This window comes from Chiloscyllium punctatum, chromosome 9, assembly GCF_047496795.1.
Source record: "Chiloscyllium punctatum isolate Juve2018m chromosome 9, sChiPun1.3, whole genome shotgun sequence".
Lineage (NCBI taxonomy): Eukaryota > Metazoa > Chordata > Chondrichthyes > Orectolobiformes > Hemiscylliidae > Chiloscyllium > Chiloscyllium punctatum.
The window spans coordinates 3,289,714-3,307,600 of record NC_092747.1 but is presented as its reverse complement, the minus strand read 5'-3'; the positions used below and the strand labels follow the sequence as shown (position 1 = coordinate 3,307,600).

At 45.5% G+C, this 17,887-nt stretch overlaps 1 protein-coding gene across 1 annotated transcript in view; it reads right to left on the bottom strand.

Annotated features, from left to right (window-relative positions):
- The window catches only part of nup98 (nucleoporin 98 and 96 precursor), a 71,621-nt gene that overhangs the window by 38,300 nt on the left and 15,434 nt on the right, over positions 1–17,887 (bottom strand). The window contains exons 8-10 of the mRNA XM_072576640.1: positions 14,050–14,219; positions 5,447–5,584; positions 4,476–4,611 (exon numbers count right to left, since the gene is read on the bottom strand). Of these exons, the coding sequence (XP_072432741.1) occupies positions 4,476–4,611; positions 5,447–5,584; positions 14,050–14,219 (444 nt within the window). The remainder of the gene's footprint in view (positions 1–4,475; positions 4,612–5,446; positions 5,585–14,049; positions 14,220–17,887) is intronic.

Sequence of the window (17,887 nt, the reverse complement as noted above, 5' to 3'; positions counted from 1 at the left end):
ACCCTGAACCTACAAACCCCATGGCACCAAGGCACATGACTGCATTCTCAGTATCATAACAATAAGAATGCTTGTAACAGCACAAACACATACTGATGGGATCAAAGATATAAAGTATGCAACTGACTCCCCAGGCTCTACAGTGAGCATTACTGTGACCCAAACAGGCAGGATGCCTGAATGCTCCACAAAATAATGGTTTTGGGGTAGATAACCTGGTAGGGTAACAGAGGAATGCAGAAAGATTCTCTCTCTCTGTAGAGAAGTAACCAAAGCCTGAAAGATAGCTAGGTATTCTCCCATAGGTTATTGTAAACTGTTGCCTGGAACCAGTGGAAGACTGAACTAATGAATGCTATCTCTCAGGACTAATTAAATCTTTAACTTTCATGATGGACCCAGAAGTCCTGGGGCTGGAACAAACGTAGTTTGCCAAGTGGTCATAAGGGGAAACAGAGCCAAACTTGGGACCTCGGCTGCCAATGGTGGTTGACCAATAGAACTAGAGGGGGATACAGATATAGGAAGTAACAAGGCCGTGGAGGGGTTTAAAACTAGGCTGACCATTTTTAAATCATGATATAGTTAAATGGAAGTCAGTGTGGATCCACAGCATGGGTGATAGGGGAACAGGAATGGTGCAAGACACATTACAGATACTTTTGACCAAGCTCTTCATGCAGGTTACAATCCATGCCTGGAATGTTTGGCCCAAAGATAGGGGCATGACCATTATGGTGCAACAATTATGCTGTGACAGCCATAAGGTCACATATTGAGGCACCTTATGGGTTGTGTCGCCGCCATCAGAAAGGTGAAGGGTGTTCAGACCCAGGTGTTAAGAAAAACACACAACTTTCATTTGTGCTTCTCACTGCATTCTCTAACCAAACCACCGAGGAACTGGATCAGCTCTCACTACCATCTCCCATTAGGTCAAAGAACTGATTAACCACACACCCAGAGACAAATCAACTGTGGGAGACTATCAGCATCATGGCCTTAGCAGTGACATTCCCCGAAAAGGAGTTCTCCCTGCCTGGATTTACCTTACACCACTTGACCACCAAGTGCATCTCAGGGGCAGTGTAACTCTACATCACCAAAACAAAACTTAACCCTTTGGCATGTTTTCCTCCAACCTTTTCACCATTTATGGCTTCCAGTAAGAGTCCACCCAAGTGCAGAGTCTGGATGCTTTCCTTTCTCATCCTCAGCCACAGCAATATTAAAATCCGAACAATCCGCATCTGTAACCACAGGCCCTTTCCACTCCCAAGTAATTCCAACGAGGTACAGTTAGTAAGTTTGCAGATGACACCATAATTGGAGGTGTAATGGACAGCAAAGAGGGTTACCTCAGATTACAACAGGATCTGGACCAGATGGGCCAACGGGCAGAAAAGTGGCAGATGGAGTTTAATTCAGATAAATGAGAGGTGCTGCATTTTGGGAAAGCAAATCTTAGCAGGACTTATACACTTAATGGTAAGGTCCGAGGGAGTGATGCTGAACAAAGAGACCTTGGAGTGCAGGTTTATAGCTCCTTGAAAGTGGAGTTGCAGGTAGATAGGATAGTGAAGGCGGCATTTGATATGCTTTCCTTTATTGGTCAGAGTATTGAGTACAGGAGTTGGGAGGTCATGTTGCGGCTGTACAGGACATTGGTTAGGCCACTGTTGGAATATTGCATGCAATTCTGGTCTCCTTCCTATTGGAAGGATGTTGTGAAACTTGAAAGGGTTCAGAAAATATTTACAAGGATGTTGCCAGGGTTGGAGGATTTGAGCAACAGGGAGAGGCTGAACAGGCTGGAGCTGTTTTCCCTGGAGTGCGAAGGCTGAGGGGTGACCTTGTAGAGGTTTACAAAATTATGAGGGGCATGGATAGGGTTAATAGGCAAAGTCTTTTCCCTGGGGTCAGGGAGTCCAGAACTAGAGGACACAGGTTTAGGGTGAGAGGGGAAAGATATAAAAGAGACCTAAGGGGCAACTTTTTCACACAGAGGGTGGTACGTGTATGGAATGAGCTGCCAGAGGAAGTGGTGGAGGCTGGTACAATTGCAACATTTAAAAGGCATTTGGATGGGTATATGAATAGGAAGGGTTTGGAGGGATATGGGCTGGGTGCTGGCAGGTGGGACTAGATTGGGTTGGGATATCTGTTCGTCATGGACGGGTTGGACCGAGGGGTCTGTTTCCGTGCTGTATATCTCTATGACCCCTGTGGCTTTCCTTGAAAAACTATCACCAAGTGGAATTTAAATTCAAGTAACATATCTGAAAGTTCAAAGTTTGTGAGAAGATTTGTAGCTTGGGTGCTCGATGTTGTGGTTCTGTTCGCCGAGCTGGGAATTTGTGTTGCAGCCATTTCGTCCCCTGTCTAGGTGACATCCTCAGTACTTGGGAGCCTCCTGTGAAGCACTTCTGTGATGTTTCCTCCAGCATTTGTAGTGGTTTGTATCTGCCGCTTCCGGTTGTCAGTTCCAGCTGTCCGCTGCAGTGGCCGGTATATTGGGTCCAGGTCGATGTGCTTATTGATTGAATCTGTGGATGAGTGCTATGCCTCTAGGAATTCCCTGGCTGTTCTCTGTTTGGCTTGTCCTATAATAGTAGTGTTGTCCCAGTCGAACTCATGTTGCTTGTCATCCGCGTGTGTGGCTACAAAGGATAGCTGGTCGTGTCGTTTCGTGGCTAGTTGGTGTTCATGGATACGGGTCGTTAGCTGTCTTCCTGTTTGTCCAATATACCGGCCACTGCAGCGGACAGCTGGATCTGACAACCGGAAGCAGCAGATACAAATCACTATAAATGCTGGAGGAAAGATCACAGAAGCGCTTCACAGGAGGCTCCCAAGCACTGAGGATGTCACCTAGACAGGGGACAAAACGTCTGCAACACAAATTCCCAGCTCGGCGAACAGAACCACAACAATATCTGAAAGTAAAATAGTTAATCCTAATAATGCATCCTGTGAAACAAATCAGTTGTCATAAAACTTAAGAATACAAGTTGCTGGAAAAGCTCAGCAGGTCCGGCAGCATTAATGGAGAGAAATCAGAGTTAATGTTTCAGGTCCTGTGACCCTTCTCCGGTTCTGAGGCAGGGTCACAGAACCCGATACATTAGCTCAATTTCTCTCCATAGATGCTGCCAGACCTGCTGAGCTTTTCTGGAAAATTCTGTTTTTACAACATCCTCAGTTCTTTTGGTTTTTATTTCGTCATAAAACTGATCTGGCTTATTGGCAGGCCTTAGGGAAAGAAATCTGCCATCTTTAGCTCTGCTGGCCGACAGGGGACTTCAGACCCACAGCAATGGGGTTGACAGCGGCCCCTGAAATAACGGAGTAAGCCGCTCAGTTCAAGGCAATTAGCGATGGACAATGAATGCTGCCTAGCCAACGACAGCCATCTCCCGTGAAAGGATTTTTTTTCCAATTCAATCAGCTGCTCCTGCCATTTCTCTGCTTTCCTTATGTCCACTGGACTAAACCACACCCAAAGTTCTATAAACAAACAAAAATGTGGATGCTGGAGATTTGAAACAAAAACTCAGCAGGTCTGGCAGTGGGGAGAAAGTCGAATTAACATCGAGTCCACCGACTTTTCAAATCTGCCAGTTTCACTGGCAAATTCTGTTTGTCTCTCTTCCAAGGTTCCCCCATCTTAACCTTAAATCTCTCTCACCTGTCTTGCTTCAAGTCTTTTGGATAAGATGGGCTCAGAACACAAAAGACCCTCCTCCTGCACCCTCAAACTGATTCCAACTTCCCACCTGGCCCCCATTAAACTGTTCTCTCTCCAGGAATTCTTCTCTCTCATTCGAATCTATCACCACCTCACTCCTCCTTCCTCTCCAAAATCACCAGCGATCACCAACCTATGTCAGTTCACTCAAGGAGACAAAGCAAACCTGATTTACAAATCCATCCACAGCTTTCCTCTTCCCTATCTCCATAACCTCCTCCTCTCCCACAAATCTCCCAAGAACTTTGCACTTCCCCAAATTTGGTGTCGATCATCTTGGAGTTTTGTTACGTCACCATTTTTAGTTGTGAAATTATTTGTCCAAGCCTGAACACTGCCACCTCGACCACTCTCCCTGGAAGTGGAGATTGCAGGCTGCTTCACTAGAAACCATCTGTGTTGGAAACAGATAGGCTGCCTCAACTTGAGCCAATTAACGTGATAATCAGCAGAGGGAACAGACTTAGACAGGTTTATGATCAAGGATCTAGTAGTTGTGGGGTTCAGGCAGAAAAGGGGAATGGAGTTCATATCAAATGAGCAGTGACCTTACAAACTGGCAGAGAACTCAAAAGGACAAAATGGCCTACTCATGCTACATTTTTGTATTCCTGCTTTTCCTCATCCTGGAAAGCCTTTAAGATGATGGAAGTGAGCTGCTCCAGCTCTTGTGGTGTTGGGATACCCATGATGCCATTAGGGAGGGAGTGGCAACATTCTCACATACCAAAGTTGGAAGTATTGGCATTGGCTCCAATAGTCAAGTTTGGCTTGTTACCAAACAGGCCAGCACCAGCTGTGCCGAAGGCAGAAGCACTCGTTGTAGCAGTTCCAAATCCAGCAGGTTTGTTAGCAAACAGGGTCTGTGGAAGATAAGAGTGTGGGAAAATATGGTCAGTTCTTCTCCCAGCCGTGGAACACCACTCCATTTTAACGCGGGAAATGCACATTAATTTCAGCTCCACCACACATGAACCCCTAGGTTCCAGAGACAGCAACACTCGCACCTCTCCATTCCTGCAGATGGGATTGATGCCACTTCACAATCCTCCAACCCGTGCCCAACCGGTATATCAGTGTTGATCCAACCCTCAGAGCCCTGCCCCACATTTATCTAACTTAACCACTCCCTCTAGTGATGGTGCTGCATTCCCATCACACTGATGATGTTTCTCTCATACTCCCTATTGGATTTATTGCAAACACCTTACATTGATGGCCCTGGGTTCAGGTCTCCATGACAATTGGAAATATCTCTACATCTATCCAACTGAAGCCCTCACATAATTTCAAAGAGCTATATCAGTTTTCTTCCCTAAAATCAACATCTGTTTCTAAAATAACAATAAAGGAACCACAACCTGTTCAATTATTTAATAGTTTAACCTCAGTTCTGATATTATCCATATGAATCCTGAATTCACCTTCATCAGTGACTCTTTATTAAGATACAAACATTGTCTGGTATTCCAAGTATGCTTAGCCAATGCTTCATATAATTTAACATAACATTGTTGCTTTTCAGTTCGATACTTTATGGTCTTTTGACTTTAATGTTTGTGAATTTTAATGATCCCTGTGAGACTCAAGGGAGACTGAACCCATCACTACTTCCTCTTGGACAGCCATGAGTCAAACTCAGCTGCCAAACATCACAAAAGGTCTGTGGCCCACAACATTCTGGCACTTGGGACTTACATTGTTGACGTTGGTGAAAGCAGCATTGGTATTGCCAAAGAGACCACCCCCTGCGCCAAACGCATTCCCGGTGCTGGTGTTGGTGTTGGTTCCAAAAATCCCTCCTGACTGTGAGACCGGGGCAGTTCCGAATAAACTCTGTGGTGAGCAGAGGGTCAGGTTAGAGTTCAGAAAGAACTTGCACGTCCACAAAGCTTTTCATCAATCTAGACTTGCCGAATGCACTTTACAGAATGGTTATGGCACATGAGGAGATCATTTAGCCTGCTGTATCTGTCCCAGCAGCCCAACAAGAGGTAGGGTCTTAGATTCTTGGGATATCAGTCCTGGTTCTGAGGGAGCTAGACCATAAGAAATAGGAACAGGACTAAACCATTCGATCCCTCGAGACTGCTCCACCATTCAAAACGATCCTGGCTGATCCGTCACTCATGTCCACTTTCCTGCCCTTATCCCTATCACCCTTGATTCTCCAACTGGTCAAGAACATATTTCAGCCTTAAACACAAGGATTCTTCCCCACAGCTTTCTGTGGTGAGGTGTTCCAAAGATTCCCAACCATCAGGAGAAATTCCTCCCCACCTCAGTCCGAAATTGCTGCCCCTTTATTCTGAGACTGTGCCCTCTGGCCCGAGACTCTCCCACGAGGGAGACATCATCTCAGCACTGACCCTGTTAAGTCTCCTTAGAATTCTAATGTTTCAATGAAATCACCTCATCCTTCTAAACTCCACTGAGTTGGGTCCAAACCTGTTTAGCCTTTTCTCGTAAGACAATCCCTCCCCATCCCAGGGATCACCCTAGTGAACCTTCTCTGGGTCTTCTTGTGGCTCCGCTCCTGGGCCTGGCCAAGATGGCCATCAAAAGATCCAGGCCGTGGGCCAGTGGGGCTCACAGTTTGTGACTGTCTGGCCCTGTTTAGTGGTAGTGTCTACGCTCAGGTGTTCCTGGAGAGGGAGCAGGCGGTGCTCACTGGCACAGTCAAAGCCATTTGAGACCACTGGGCACTGCAGCAGCTGGGCTGCATCATCGGCCCAGATTACATCATTTTAATTTAAGTTAATTTCTGTTTTGCTCTGCCATTTCCATTCAACTTAATTTGTTTGATTTCAATCTAGTTCCTCAGCAGGGGTTGCTCCACAATTAGTATTTCAGACTTCCTGAAAAAGAGTTGAGGGAGCTTGATTTTGTATTTTAACCTCTTGCTGCCCCTGCTTTGGGAATGGTATTAAGGGGACTTTGCTTCTAGTACAAGCGAGTAGAAAAACAAACTGATGTATTTTAACCGCTGTTATCCCTATCCCAGGAGGGTTTGATGGGGACAGTGTTGAGGGAACATTACTTTCAGTTTAAAGGGAAAGCAAGCTTGACTCCATGTTTGACTCCGTGCTGTTCCTAACCCAGGAATGGTGTCAAGAGGCCTTTACTTTGCTGACTTTGAAAGGCAGCTGGTGAGCCGTAGGCACAGGCAGCTGGTGAGCCGTAGGCACAGGCAGCTGGTGAGCCGTAGGCACAGGCAGCTGGTGAGCTGTGTCAATAAGCAGCGGATTACATTTAATATAGAGAAGTTGAAGTGAAATGCTTTGAGAGGGAAAAACAACTGTGAGACTGAAAGAGCAGAAGGACTTGGCGGTGTCAGGACAGAGTGATCAAATGGTAAAATATAGCTGAGCTTTATAAATACAAACAGAGTACAAAAGCAAGGAAATGATGAAGAATCCTTTTCAACACAGGTTTGACTTCACCTGGAGTACTGCTCACTGTTCTGGGCACCACTCTTTAGGGAAGATATGAAGTCATGAGGGAGGGTGCAGATAAAATTCACAAGATTGGTTCCAGGGTGTATACACTGGAATTTAGAAGAATTGAGTGTTAATTTTATTGAAACGTACAAGATTCAGAATGGACTCGACAGGGTAAATGCTGAGGTGAAGTAGGAATGATCACGTCGTCTTTCAATGGCAGGCAGTGACTAGTGGGGTACTGTAGGGATCTGTACCAGTGCCACCGATATTCACAATAATATATTACCAATTTGGATAAGGGAATGAAATGTCACGTCTCAAAATTTGCAGATGACACAAAGCTAGGAGGGGGGAGTTATGATGAGGATGCTTCAGTACAATTTGACACGCGAACCAAGTGGGAAAATACACAGCAGATGCATTGATGAGGAGATGAGGGAGGTTAGCAACTTTGTGGTAAGAAGAGGAAAACAGATTATCGGAATGGCTATAAATTGAGAGAGGAATGTACAATGAGATCTGGTTGTCGTTGTACATTAGTCACCAAAGGTAAGCATTGGCGGTGCAGCAGGCAGTGAAGAACACATATGGTACATTGGCTTTTATAGTGAGATGATTAGAGTGCAGGAGCACAGACATCTCGCTGCAATTATACAGGGCCTTGGTGAGATCACAGGTGGAATTCTGGATGCAGTTGTAGTCTCCTTATCTGAGGAAGGCAATAGAGGGAGTGCAATGAAGACTAACCAGACTGATTTCTCAGCTGGTAGGACTGACATATGAGAAGTTGAATCAGTTTGGATTATGTTCACTGGAGTTCTGTAGAATGAGGGGCATCTTAGAAACCTCTAAAATTCTAACAGGGGTAAATGCAGGAAGGACATTCCTGTTGGTGGGAAAGTCCAGAACCAGGGATCACAGTTTAAGGACCAAGACAAGGAGAAATATCTCCAACAGAGTGATGGGCCTGTGGAATTTCCTGCCACAGAATGCAGTACGGTCAAAACATTGTACAACTTCCAAGAGGTGGAGATCACATTTGGGCTCAAGGGATCAAAGGATATGGAAAGAAAGCAGGAATAGGCCGATTTGGATGACCAACCGTAATCATAATGAGTTGAAGGAGGTTCAAAGGGACAGCTCTGAAGAAGGGTCACTGGACTTGAAACTTTAATGCTGTTTTTTTCCTGCATTGATGCTGCACAAACACAGAAGATAGTCATTGAGTCATAGAGATGTACAGCATGGAACAGACCATTCGGTCCAACCCGTCCATGCCGACCAGATATCCCAACCCAATCTAGTCCCACCTGCCAGCACCCGGCCCATACCCCTCCAAACCCTTCCTATTCATATACCCATCCAGATGCCTCTTAAATGTTGCAGTTGTACCAGCCTCCACCACTTCCTCTGGCAGCCCATTCCATACACATACCACCCTCTGTGTGAAAACGTTGCCCCATAGGTCTCTTTTATATCTTTCCCCTCTCACCCTAAACCTATGCCCCTCTAGTTCTGGACTCCTCCATCCTGAGCCGATCTGGCCTCTCTTCAGAAGGGTGGAAACCATGGGTTTAAGCCCCTGCTCCATAAACCGGAGCACATAATCTAGGGTGACACATTCCAGCGCAGTACTGAGGGAATGCTGCATTATTAGAGAGTTGCCTTTCACACGAGATGTTAAATTGAAGCCCTGTTTGCTCTGCTCCGATGACCATTATTTTCTATGATCATGAGAAATAACTGGGGTAAGGCTATTCAGTCACTTTATTCATGCTAATATGCTATCCCTGACACCATCAGCTCTTATCTTGTACAGTAATCTTTTATGTGACACCTTAATAAATATCGTTCACAGATTCAAATGCACCACACGTATTGATTCCTCTTTATCCACTATTTCTCTTTATCTGTCAGCAATTTTGTTTTTTAAAAATTCTTTCACGGGATGAGGGAGTCGCTGGCCAGGCAGCATTTATTGCCCATCTGTAACTGCCCAGAGGACAGTTAACAGTCAATCACATTCCTTGTGGATTATTTTGACAAAGGTTGCAGTGGGAGGAGGAGCAGTGAGGACCAGGGCCTGACGGGAAGGTAAATTTAAAGTATAACTATTTACCTCACCTACAGGCGGAGGGCACACTGAGCAGAAGCAGACACGGGATTGCTGAGTAAGTGAAGGGAGATATTTGAGTGGTCGTGTTACCTGAAACATTTCTCGGGTAGTATCTCCCACCCATCCTCCTCCTTTAATCAAAAAAAAATGTTCTGTGCACTGGATTGGTGTGGTCACTAATTTTTATGTTCTTTTAAAAATTTTCTCGTTGGGAATTTAGAACAGTGGGAATGGAGGTTAGGGCAGCTAAATGTTCCTCCTGCAGAATATGGGAGGTAAGGGTCACCACTAGAGTCCCTGCTGACTGCATCTGCAGGAATCCAACTCCAGCTCCTCCATGTTAGGGAACTAGAGCTGGAGCTGGATCACTTTGTATCGTTGGGGAGGCAGAGGGGGTTATTGAGAGGAGTTACAGGGAGGTAGTCACACCTCAGGTAAAAGAAAAAGGCAGGGGACAGAAAGGGAACCGGCAGGCAGTGCAGGGACCCCTGTGGCCGTTCCCCCTCAGCAATAAGTATACCACTTTGGATGCTGTTGGTAGTGGCGGGGGGCTACAGATAACCGGGGGTAAGTAATGGGGAACAGGTCTCTGGCACAGAGTCTGTGCCTGTTGCTCAGAGGAGAAGGGGGAAGAGGAGCAGAGCATTAGTCATTGGAACTCCCTAGTTAGGGGACAGACAGGAGGTTCTGTGGGAACAGGAGCATGTCACGGGTGGTGTGTTGCCTCCCAGGTGCCAGGGATTCATGATGTATCTGATCGTGTTTTTGGGATTCTTGAGGGGAAGGGGGAGCAGCCCCATGTCATGGTCCATATAGGCACCAATGACATAGGTAGGAAAAAGGATGAGGACTGAAGGCAGAAATGCAGGGAGCTAGGGTGGAAGCTTAGAGCTACAGCAAACAGTTATCATCTCTGGTTTGCTGTCTATGCCGGGAGGGGGAGGGAGGGACACGTGGCTACAGGAAGGAGGGTTTTGGATTCATGGATAATTGGGCTCTTTCTGGCATGGGTGGGCCCTCTACAAACAGGATGGTCTTTACCTGAACCAGAGGGGTAACAATATCTTTGGGAGGGTTTAAAATCAATTCACCAGGGGGATGGGAACCTAAATTGTAGTTCAAGTGTCCAGGAGCTGTAGAGTAGGAGGTCTGAAATAAAGGTTTCAAGGCTATAAGCAGGCATTGGCAAACAAGACGTTGGTTTGAAGTGTGTCTACTCCAATGTCAGGAGCATCCGGAATGACAGCATTATTACTCAAGGACAGTATTACAGTGTCAGAAAGGATGTTTGAGGACTTGTCTACTGAGGTAGTATGGGCTGAGGTTAGAAACAGGAAAGGAGGGGTCAACCTGCTGGGAGTTTTCTGTAGGCCTCCAAATAGTTCCAGAGATACAGAGGACAGGATAGCAAAGATGATTCTCGACATGAACAAGAGTGACAGGGTAGTTTTTAAACGGGGGGACTTCAATTTCCCAGATATTGACTGGGAATACAATAATTCACGTACTTTAGATGGGTCAGTTTTTGTCAAATGTGTGCAGGAGGGTTTCCTGACACAGTATGTAGACAAGCCATCAAGGGGAAAGGCCACATTGGATTTGGTACTGGGTAACAAACCCAGCCAGGTTATTAGATTTGGAGGAAGGCAAGCACTTTGGTAATAGCAACCACAATTCAGTTATGTTTACTTTAGATATGGAAAGGGGTGGGTATATACTGCAGGATAAGAGTTACAGCTAGGGAAAGGCAATTATTATGCGATTAGGCAAGAGGATGTACATGTATTTGGAAAGGCAAGGACTGATTAGGGATAGTCAACATGGCTTTGTGCGTGGGAAATCATGTCTCACAAACTTGATTGTGTTTTTTGAAGAAGTAACAAAGAGGACTGATGAGGGCAGAGCAGTAGATGTGATCTATATGGACTTCAGTAAGGCGTTCGACAGGGTTCCCCATGGGAGACTAATTAGCAAGGTTAGATCTCATGGAATACAGGGAGAACTAGCCATTTGGATACAGAACTGACTCAAAGGTAGAAGACAGAGGGTGGTGGTGGAGGGTTGTTTTTCAGACTGGAGGCCTGTGACCAGTGCAGTGCCACAAGGATCGGTGCTGGATCCACTGCTTTTCATCATTTATATAAATGATTTGGATGCGAGCATTCAAGGTAGAGTTAGTAAATTTGTAGATGACACCAAAATTGGAGGTGCAGTGAACAGTGAAGAGGGTTACCTCAGATTACAATGGGATCTTGACAGATAGGCCAATGGGCAGAAAAGTGGCAGATGAAGTTTAATTCAGATAAATGAGAGGTGCTGCATTTTGGGAAAGCAAATCTTAGCAGAACTTATACTTAATGGTAAGGTCCTAGGGAGTGTTGCTGAACAAAGAGACCTTGGAGTGCAGGTTCATAGCTCCTTGAAAGTGGAATCGCAGGTAGATAGGATAGTGAAGGCGGCGTTTGGTATGCTTTCCTTTATTGGTCAGAATATTGAGTAGGAGTTGGGAGGTCATGTTGCGGCTGTACAGGACATTGGTTAGGCTACTGTTGGAATTCTGGTCTGGTGCAGTTCTGGTCTCCATCCTATTGGAAGGATGTTGAAAAACTTGAAAGGGTTCAGAAAAGATTTAAGGATGTTGGATGGGTCACAGGATTTGAGATATAGGAGAGGTTGAAATAGGCAGGGGCTGTTTTCCCTGGAGCGTCAGAGGCTGAGGGGTGACCTTATAGAGGTTTATAAAATCATGAGGTGCATGGGATAGGGTAAATAGACAAAGTCTTTTCCCTGGGGTGGGGGTGTCCAGAACTAGAGGGCATAGGTTTAGGGTGAGAGGGGAAAGATATAAAAGAGATCCAAAGAGCAACCTTTTCACACAGAGGGTGGTACGTGTATGGAATGAGCTGCCAAAGGAAGTGGAGGAGGCTGGTACAATTGCAACATTTAAAATGCATCTGGATGGGTATATGAATAGGAAGGGTTTGGAGGGATATGGGCCGGGTGCTGGCAGGTGGGACTAGATTGGGTTGGGGTGTCTGGTTGGCATGGATGGGTTGGACCGAAGGGTCTGTTTCCATGCTATACATCTGACTTTAGAATGCATAGATGGAGAAGGAAACTGCAGGGATGGGCAGAATTGAAACGTGGAGCTTGATAAGTATGTACCAGCCAGGCAGTGAGGAAGTTATTGAGCAAGGGAGCTGTGGTTTACTAACCAAGTTGAATCTCTTGTCAAGAGGAAGGCAGCGGCTTATGTTAAGATGAGATGTGAAGGCTCAGTTTAGGGCGCTTGAGAGTTACAGTTAGCCAGGAAAGACCTAAAGAGAGAGCTAAGAGCAGCCAGTAGGGGACACGAGAAGTCATTGGTAGATAGGAGCAAGGAAAACCCCCAAAGCTTTCTATACGAATATCAGGAATAAAAGAATGACTAGAGTAAGCTTAGGGCCAATCAAGGATAGTGGGAAGTAATGCTTGGAGTCAGATTAGATAGGGGAAGCGCTAAATGAATTTTTAAAAAATAAGTATTCACATTGGAAAAAGACAAGGTTGTCAAGGAGAATCCTGAGATACAGGCTACTAGACTAGATGGGATAGATGTTCACAAGGAGGTGTTAGCAATTCTGGAAAGTGTGAAAATAAATAAGCCCTCTGGATCAGATGGAATTTATCCTAGGATTCTCTGGGAAGCCAGGGATAAAGACTGCAGAGCCTTTGGCTTTGATCTTTATGTCCTCATTGTCGACAGGAATAGTGCCAGAATAGAGGATAGCATATGTTGTCTCCTTGTTCAAGCAGGAGAGTGGAGACAACCCTGGTAACTATAGACCAGTAAGCTTTACTTCAGTTGTATAACCCTTTCCAGCACTTTACCCACAAGTTAGGATTTATAATCATCTGGAGAGGAACACGTTGATTAGAAATAGTCAACACGGTTTTGGGAAGGGTAGGTCGCGCTTCTCAAACTTTATTGAGTTCTTTGACCAAACAGATGTATGAGGGTAATGGGGTTGATGTGGTGTATATGGGTTTCAGTAAGGTGTTTGATAAGGTTCCACACAGTCGGCTATTGCACAAAATACAGAGGCATGGGAGTGAGGGTGTCATCAGTAGACACTTAATTCCAGATTTAAAAAAAAATTGAATTCAAATTCCATCATCTGCCAGGACAGTATTCAAACCGAGGTCCCCAGAACATTACCTGGGTCTCTGAATTAATAGTCCAGCGATAATACCACGCGGCCATTGCCTCCCATTTAACATTGTTCTTGTTTGTTTCAAATCTACCCATCTTGGTAGTTGAACCCATTGACAGTCTGAAATAACTTACTGTTCCTCTTCCCCAGTGTGTGGGGGCCAGGCTGAGGCCCTGTTTTTCCTCACAGTTCTATTCGACTGCAGGATTATTGACTTGAAACAAACCTGCTGAGCATTCCCTACTCAGATTTCCACTAATTCCAGTACTTGGCTCAATTTTCTACTCTCTTCAGTGTGAGGAAGGGTTTCCTCAGATTGAAGGCCCTGCCACTTGTTTGGGGCACACTCCACCACAGGAAATAGTTTGATCTCAAATTTTTAAATTTTCTTAATTAGATACCACAATTTTGTTTCAAGGGAATGCAAGGCTGGTGTATGCAACTTCTCTTATTTTCCCTCTTTCATCTTGTGTAGGAGAAAGGGCTGGAGTGAATGTACATATGCCCCAAAGTAGCATCTCAGGTCGCTTGGCATTCTGGATGTCTTACCATGCTGCTGGTGTTGGGCTGACCCAGGGTGTTAGTTGTGCCGAAACCGAAGCCAGTACTCTGTGTGGTGGTGGCCAGTCCAAAAGGTTTGCTCCCAAAGAGGCCTGTGCTAGGCTGCTGCTGCGGCTGACCAAACAGGCCACCGGTGGCTGTGCCGAAAGCACCAGTACCTAAAACACAAACATCCCAACATCAGCGGGAAGGACCGACTGCACCTCAGCGAGAGGGAAACAGCCAAACATGGCAGGACCTCCATCCCCATTGAGTTTCACCTTGTTCCCACTGCCCATTTCCTTGTAACTCTTTATGCAACCGCACAAACCCCAACACAAACACTTAAATTTGTTCCCACAGTTGCATAGACTTGCCTCTCCGCTTGCAGCTTGACTGGAGCTGTTGCGTTTTCTGTAAAATAAGCAAAACACCCAACATCCAAACCCTCTACAAACATTTACAGGGTTAGCCATATTTAGAGAGGCTTGAAAGAGCAATTTCTTTGAGGGCTGAAAATCTTTGGAATGTATAACTGACTGAGCATTATCAGCTTAGTCAATGTATCCAAGACTGGGATCAAGAGATTCTTGGTTATTGAGGGAATTAAAGAGTATGGGCCAGCACAGGAAGGTGCCGTTGAGGTTGTATGTCAGCCACAATCTCACTGAACGGTGAAGTAGGTCAAGGGATGGGATGTTCTACTTGAAGCAATGCTCATCAGTTCTCTCACTCACATTCATGATTGTATTGGATCGAAACAGGATTTCAGAATTTCAATTTCAGCCAAATACTGAGAGCGCTCAACTCATCAACAGCTGTTCGGAGTACCTGTTATTGGCAGCAGCAATGTAAAATAAGGCTTCAATCTTTACGTAAAGTGGCAACAGCAGCATGGAAGTGACACAGGTAAATGGGAACACAGGAACAGGAGTAGACCATTCAGCCTCCCGAGCCTGAATAGTCAGCCAAGATTAGTTTTGGTGTGGAGGTACCTCCCACCCTGCAGCCCAGGGGGCAAGAAGCAATGATAAAGAGTAGGCAATAGTAAACATAACGACCTGCGGTCAGCACTGATCTGGAAAGAGTCAAGCAGGGTACATTATTGTTTTGATCCCCATATATGCATTTCCCCTTTCTTCGTTGTGTTGTTGGCAGAGGGTTATGTTAAACCCATTCTGAAGTCTGTAGTGCATATAATACAAATTACAGCTACTAAACCATCCTGCTGCTTTCCACACTGTCCTCCCATGTGGTGCCTTACTGGGAGAGAATACTTCACCTTGACAAGTGTGGAAATGCCACATAGATCGACAGTCACGGTGACAGAACATTCAAAGCTTCATGCCCATTCAGACTACAAATTCTCGGTTCTGTTGAAATACTTGCTGTCTTTACCTAATCTGAGACCATAAGTGGCAGCAGTCCCCAGCATCAATGGGACCATCCATTAACAGCCTTCTGAACTGAACTAGCAAACCAAAGAAAGGCCCACATTAATTGTAAAAAGGTGGGGGGGGGGGGAAAAGAGATAGGCAATGGATTAACAACTTGGAAGAATCAATTTGTAGTGAAATGATTGTTTGATGAAGTGGTGAGATTTCCTATAACACACACGTCCTCTTTTGGAATAATTTCTTTTCCGTGCCTGGGTCAGACTCTCTCCCTACCACAAAGCAGCCCCTTTAAGTCTATGTCCTGCTTAAGCCAGCTGTGTAAACCCAAATTGGTTTAGGTAGTGGACAGTCCTAAAGGGCAGAACTGTTGGGTAGGAAAGATTCCTGCTCATTGCCATCTCTGACAGCCCTTTAACTCTCAAAACTGTGCAGCATCTTCAACTCCACAGGAGAAATTCCTCTGAACAGGATGCATGTGCACTGTTGTGCATGCTCACCTCACAGAATACTTGCCCAAAGTCACAGCACGCATATTGTAATGGGGAGGCAGGATACAGCTGTAAAAGAGTTGGTGCTAACAAAACATGTGTTTCCCAGAGGTACTGAATTGTTTAAATTATAGTATATGCTTTCCAGTGGCTTGGCACTAAATGGTGATACTGGGCAGAGATAGGAGCTGCTGAAACAGCCATTGTACAATTGGTGACTCCTCCCCTGAAGGATGCTGCGTAGGGAGTGGTGGCAGGCTGGTGTCCTGTGCCCATGGGCCTCTACTTGCAAAAGAAAAACAAGATACCTGGAAGAGGCAGATGGAAATGGGGAAGTAGGAACCTGACCTCAAATAAGTTCCAGTTTTCACCAGTTGGTAAATCATTCCAGCACGATTGAGCAACATAGTTTATACTTCCTGCAAAAAGACCAAACCACGACCTGGTCTCAGCTCTCATCAAAGCTTTAAACCTCACGATGAAAGTCCCTACCTGTTTTTTGAAGACTGGACCCACAGACTGTCCCCAGCACACCCACTTGGGAAAGGAGACCAGTGTCTGAGGAGAGGAAGTCACTCGTTCAATATTTGATTTTACGTTAAAATTAAAAATTTACAACATATCTAAAGTGCCAAAGGAGACAATCCATATCTGCAGAGCCCATGGGCACAGATGGCTCTCTTAGTTGCTGCTCCAAGGTATCCTGATCACAGGGCTCCTCCTTCCCCCAAAACACATCACAGCCTTCAGTTAAAAAAAAAAGGGGGTTGGGGAGAAGCGTTTGTAAAAGATACCATACATATCTTAAACAAGAATTGGAAGTGGATTTCACTCCAGTCCAACTCATTTTTCAAGAAGAGTTAACAACACTGGTGGTAACGTTCCTGTTCTGATAATCCAGAAGCTCAGGCTGTACTAATCCAGAGCCTAGGAGACAGTGAGGTCTGCAGATGCTGGAGATCAGAGTTGAGTGTGTTACTGGAAAAGCACAGCAGGTCAGGCAGCACCTGAGGAGCAGGAGAATCAATGTTTCGGGCTGGAGGCCTTTGTCGGGAATCCTGATGAAGGGCTCCAGCCCAAAATGTCAATATTCCTGCTCCTTGGATGCTGCCTGACCTGCAGTAATCCAGTGCCAGATATTTCAAATCCCATTGTGAATGGTTTGTGCATTTGATCAGATTTTTAGGAAAGTCCAGAAATAATAAGCATACATGAATCTGCTGCCAAAACCCAACTGGCTCATCACCATCCTTTAGGGAAGGGAATGGAAGGGTGCTGAGTTCACTTGGCCTGGGTGATAATGTGACATCAGGTCTAGAGCAACATGGCTAACTTGATACCCTCAAAACATTTATGAAGGATAGTAACTGCCAGCATCTTTCATAGAGCAAACCAGTAGAGAGGGAGGCAAATTAAGACTCCAGAATGTAAAAAGGGCACGCTATCTTACTGTGGGCTTTCTGTTCTAGAAAGCGGAGGAAATAAACATAAAAGGAAAATTGTCACAAAATATAATATGTGAAACAGTGAGTGTTTGTCCCCATGTTTTGTTGAAAGACAGACCTGATCTGGGACAAATCTGTCTTGTTACCTTAGCGTTGCCTTATCTGAGCAAAGTGGCATTAACACAGCTGTGCAGTGGTAAATCAGAATAACATGGGGCAGTGATGCACAGATGGCCAGGGCCCTTGTAATGCAGTGACATTGTCCCCATCTCTGGATCAGAAGACCCAGGGACAGATCTTCCCTGCTCCAAAGGTGAATGAGAACACCTCAGAGGGTGGGTGGATTGACAACAACCTGTATGAAGGTCTGGGGATACCAACCTACAAAACCCAGTGACTGATGTGAAACTGGCATCAGCAATGCTGCAACATTCCCAATGAACGGCCGTGTTCCACACTGACAAGGGGAAGTCAATGCCCAATGTGCAGCCTCTGGGGGCTTGGCACAGAACAGGGC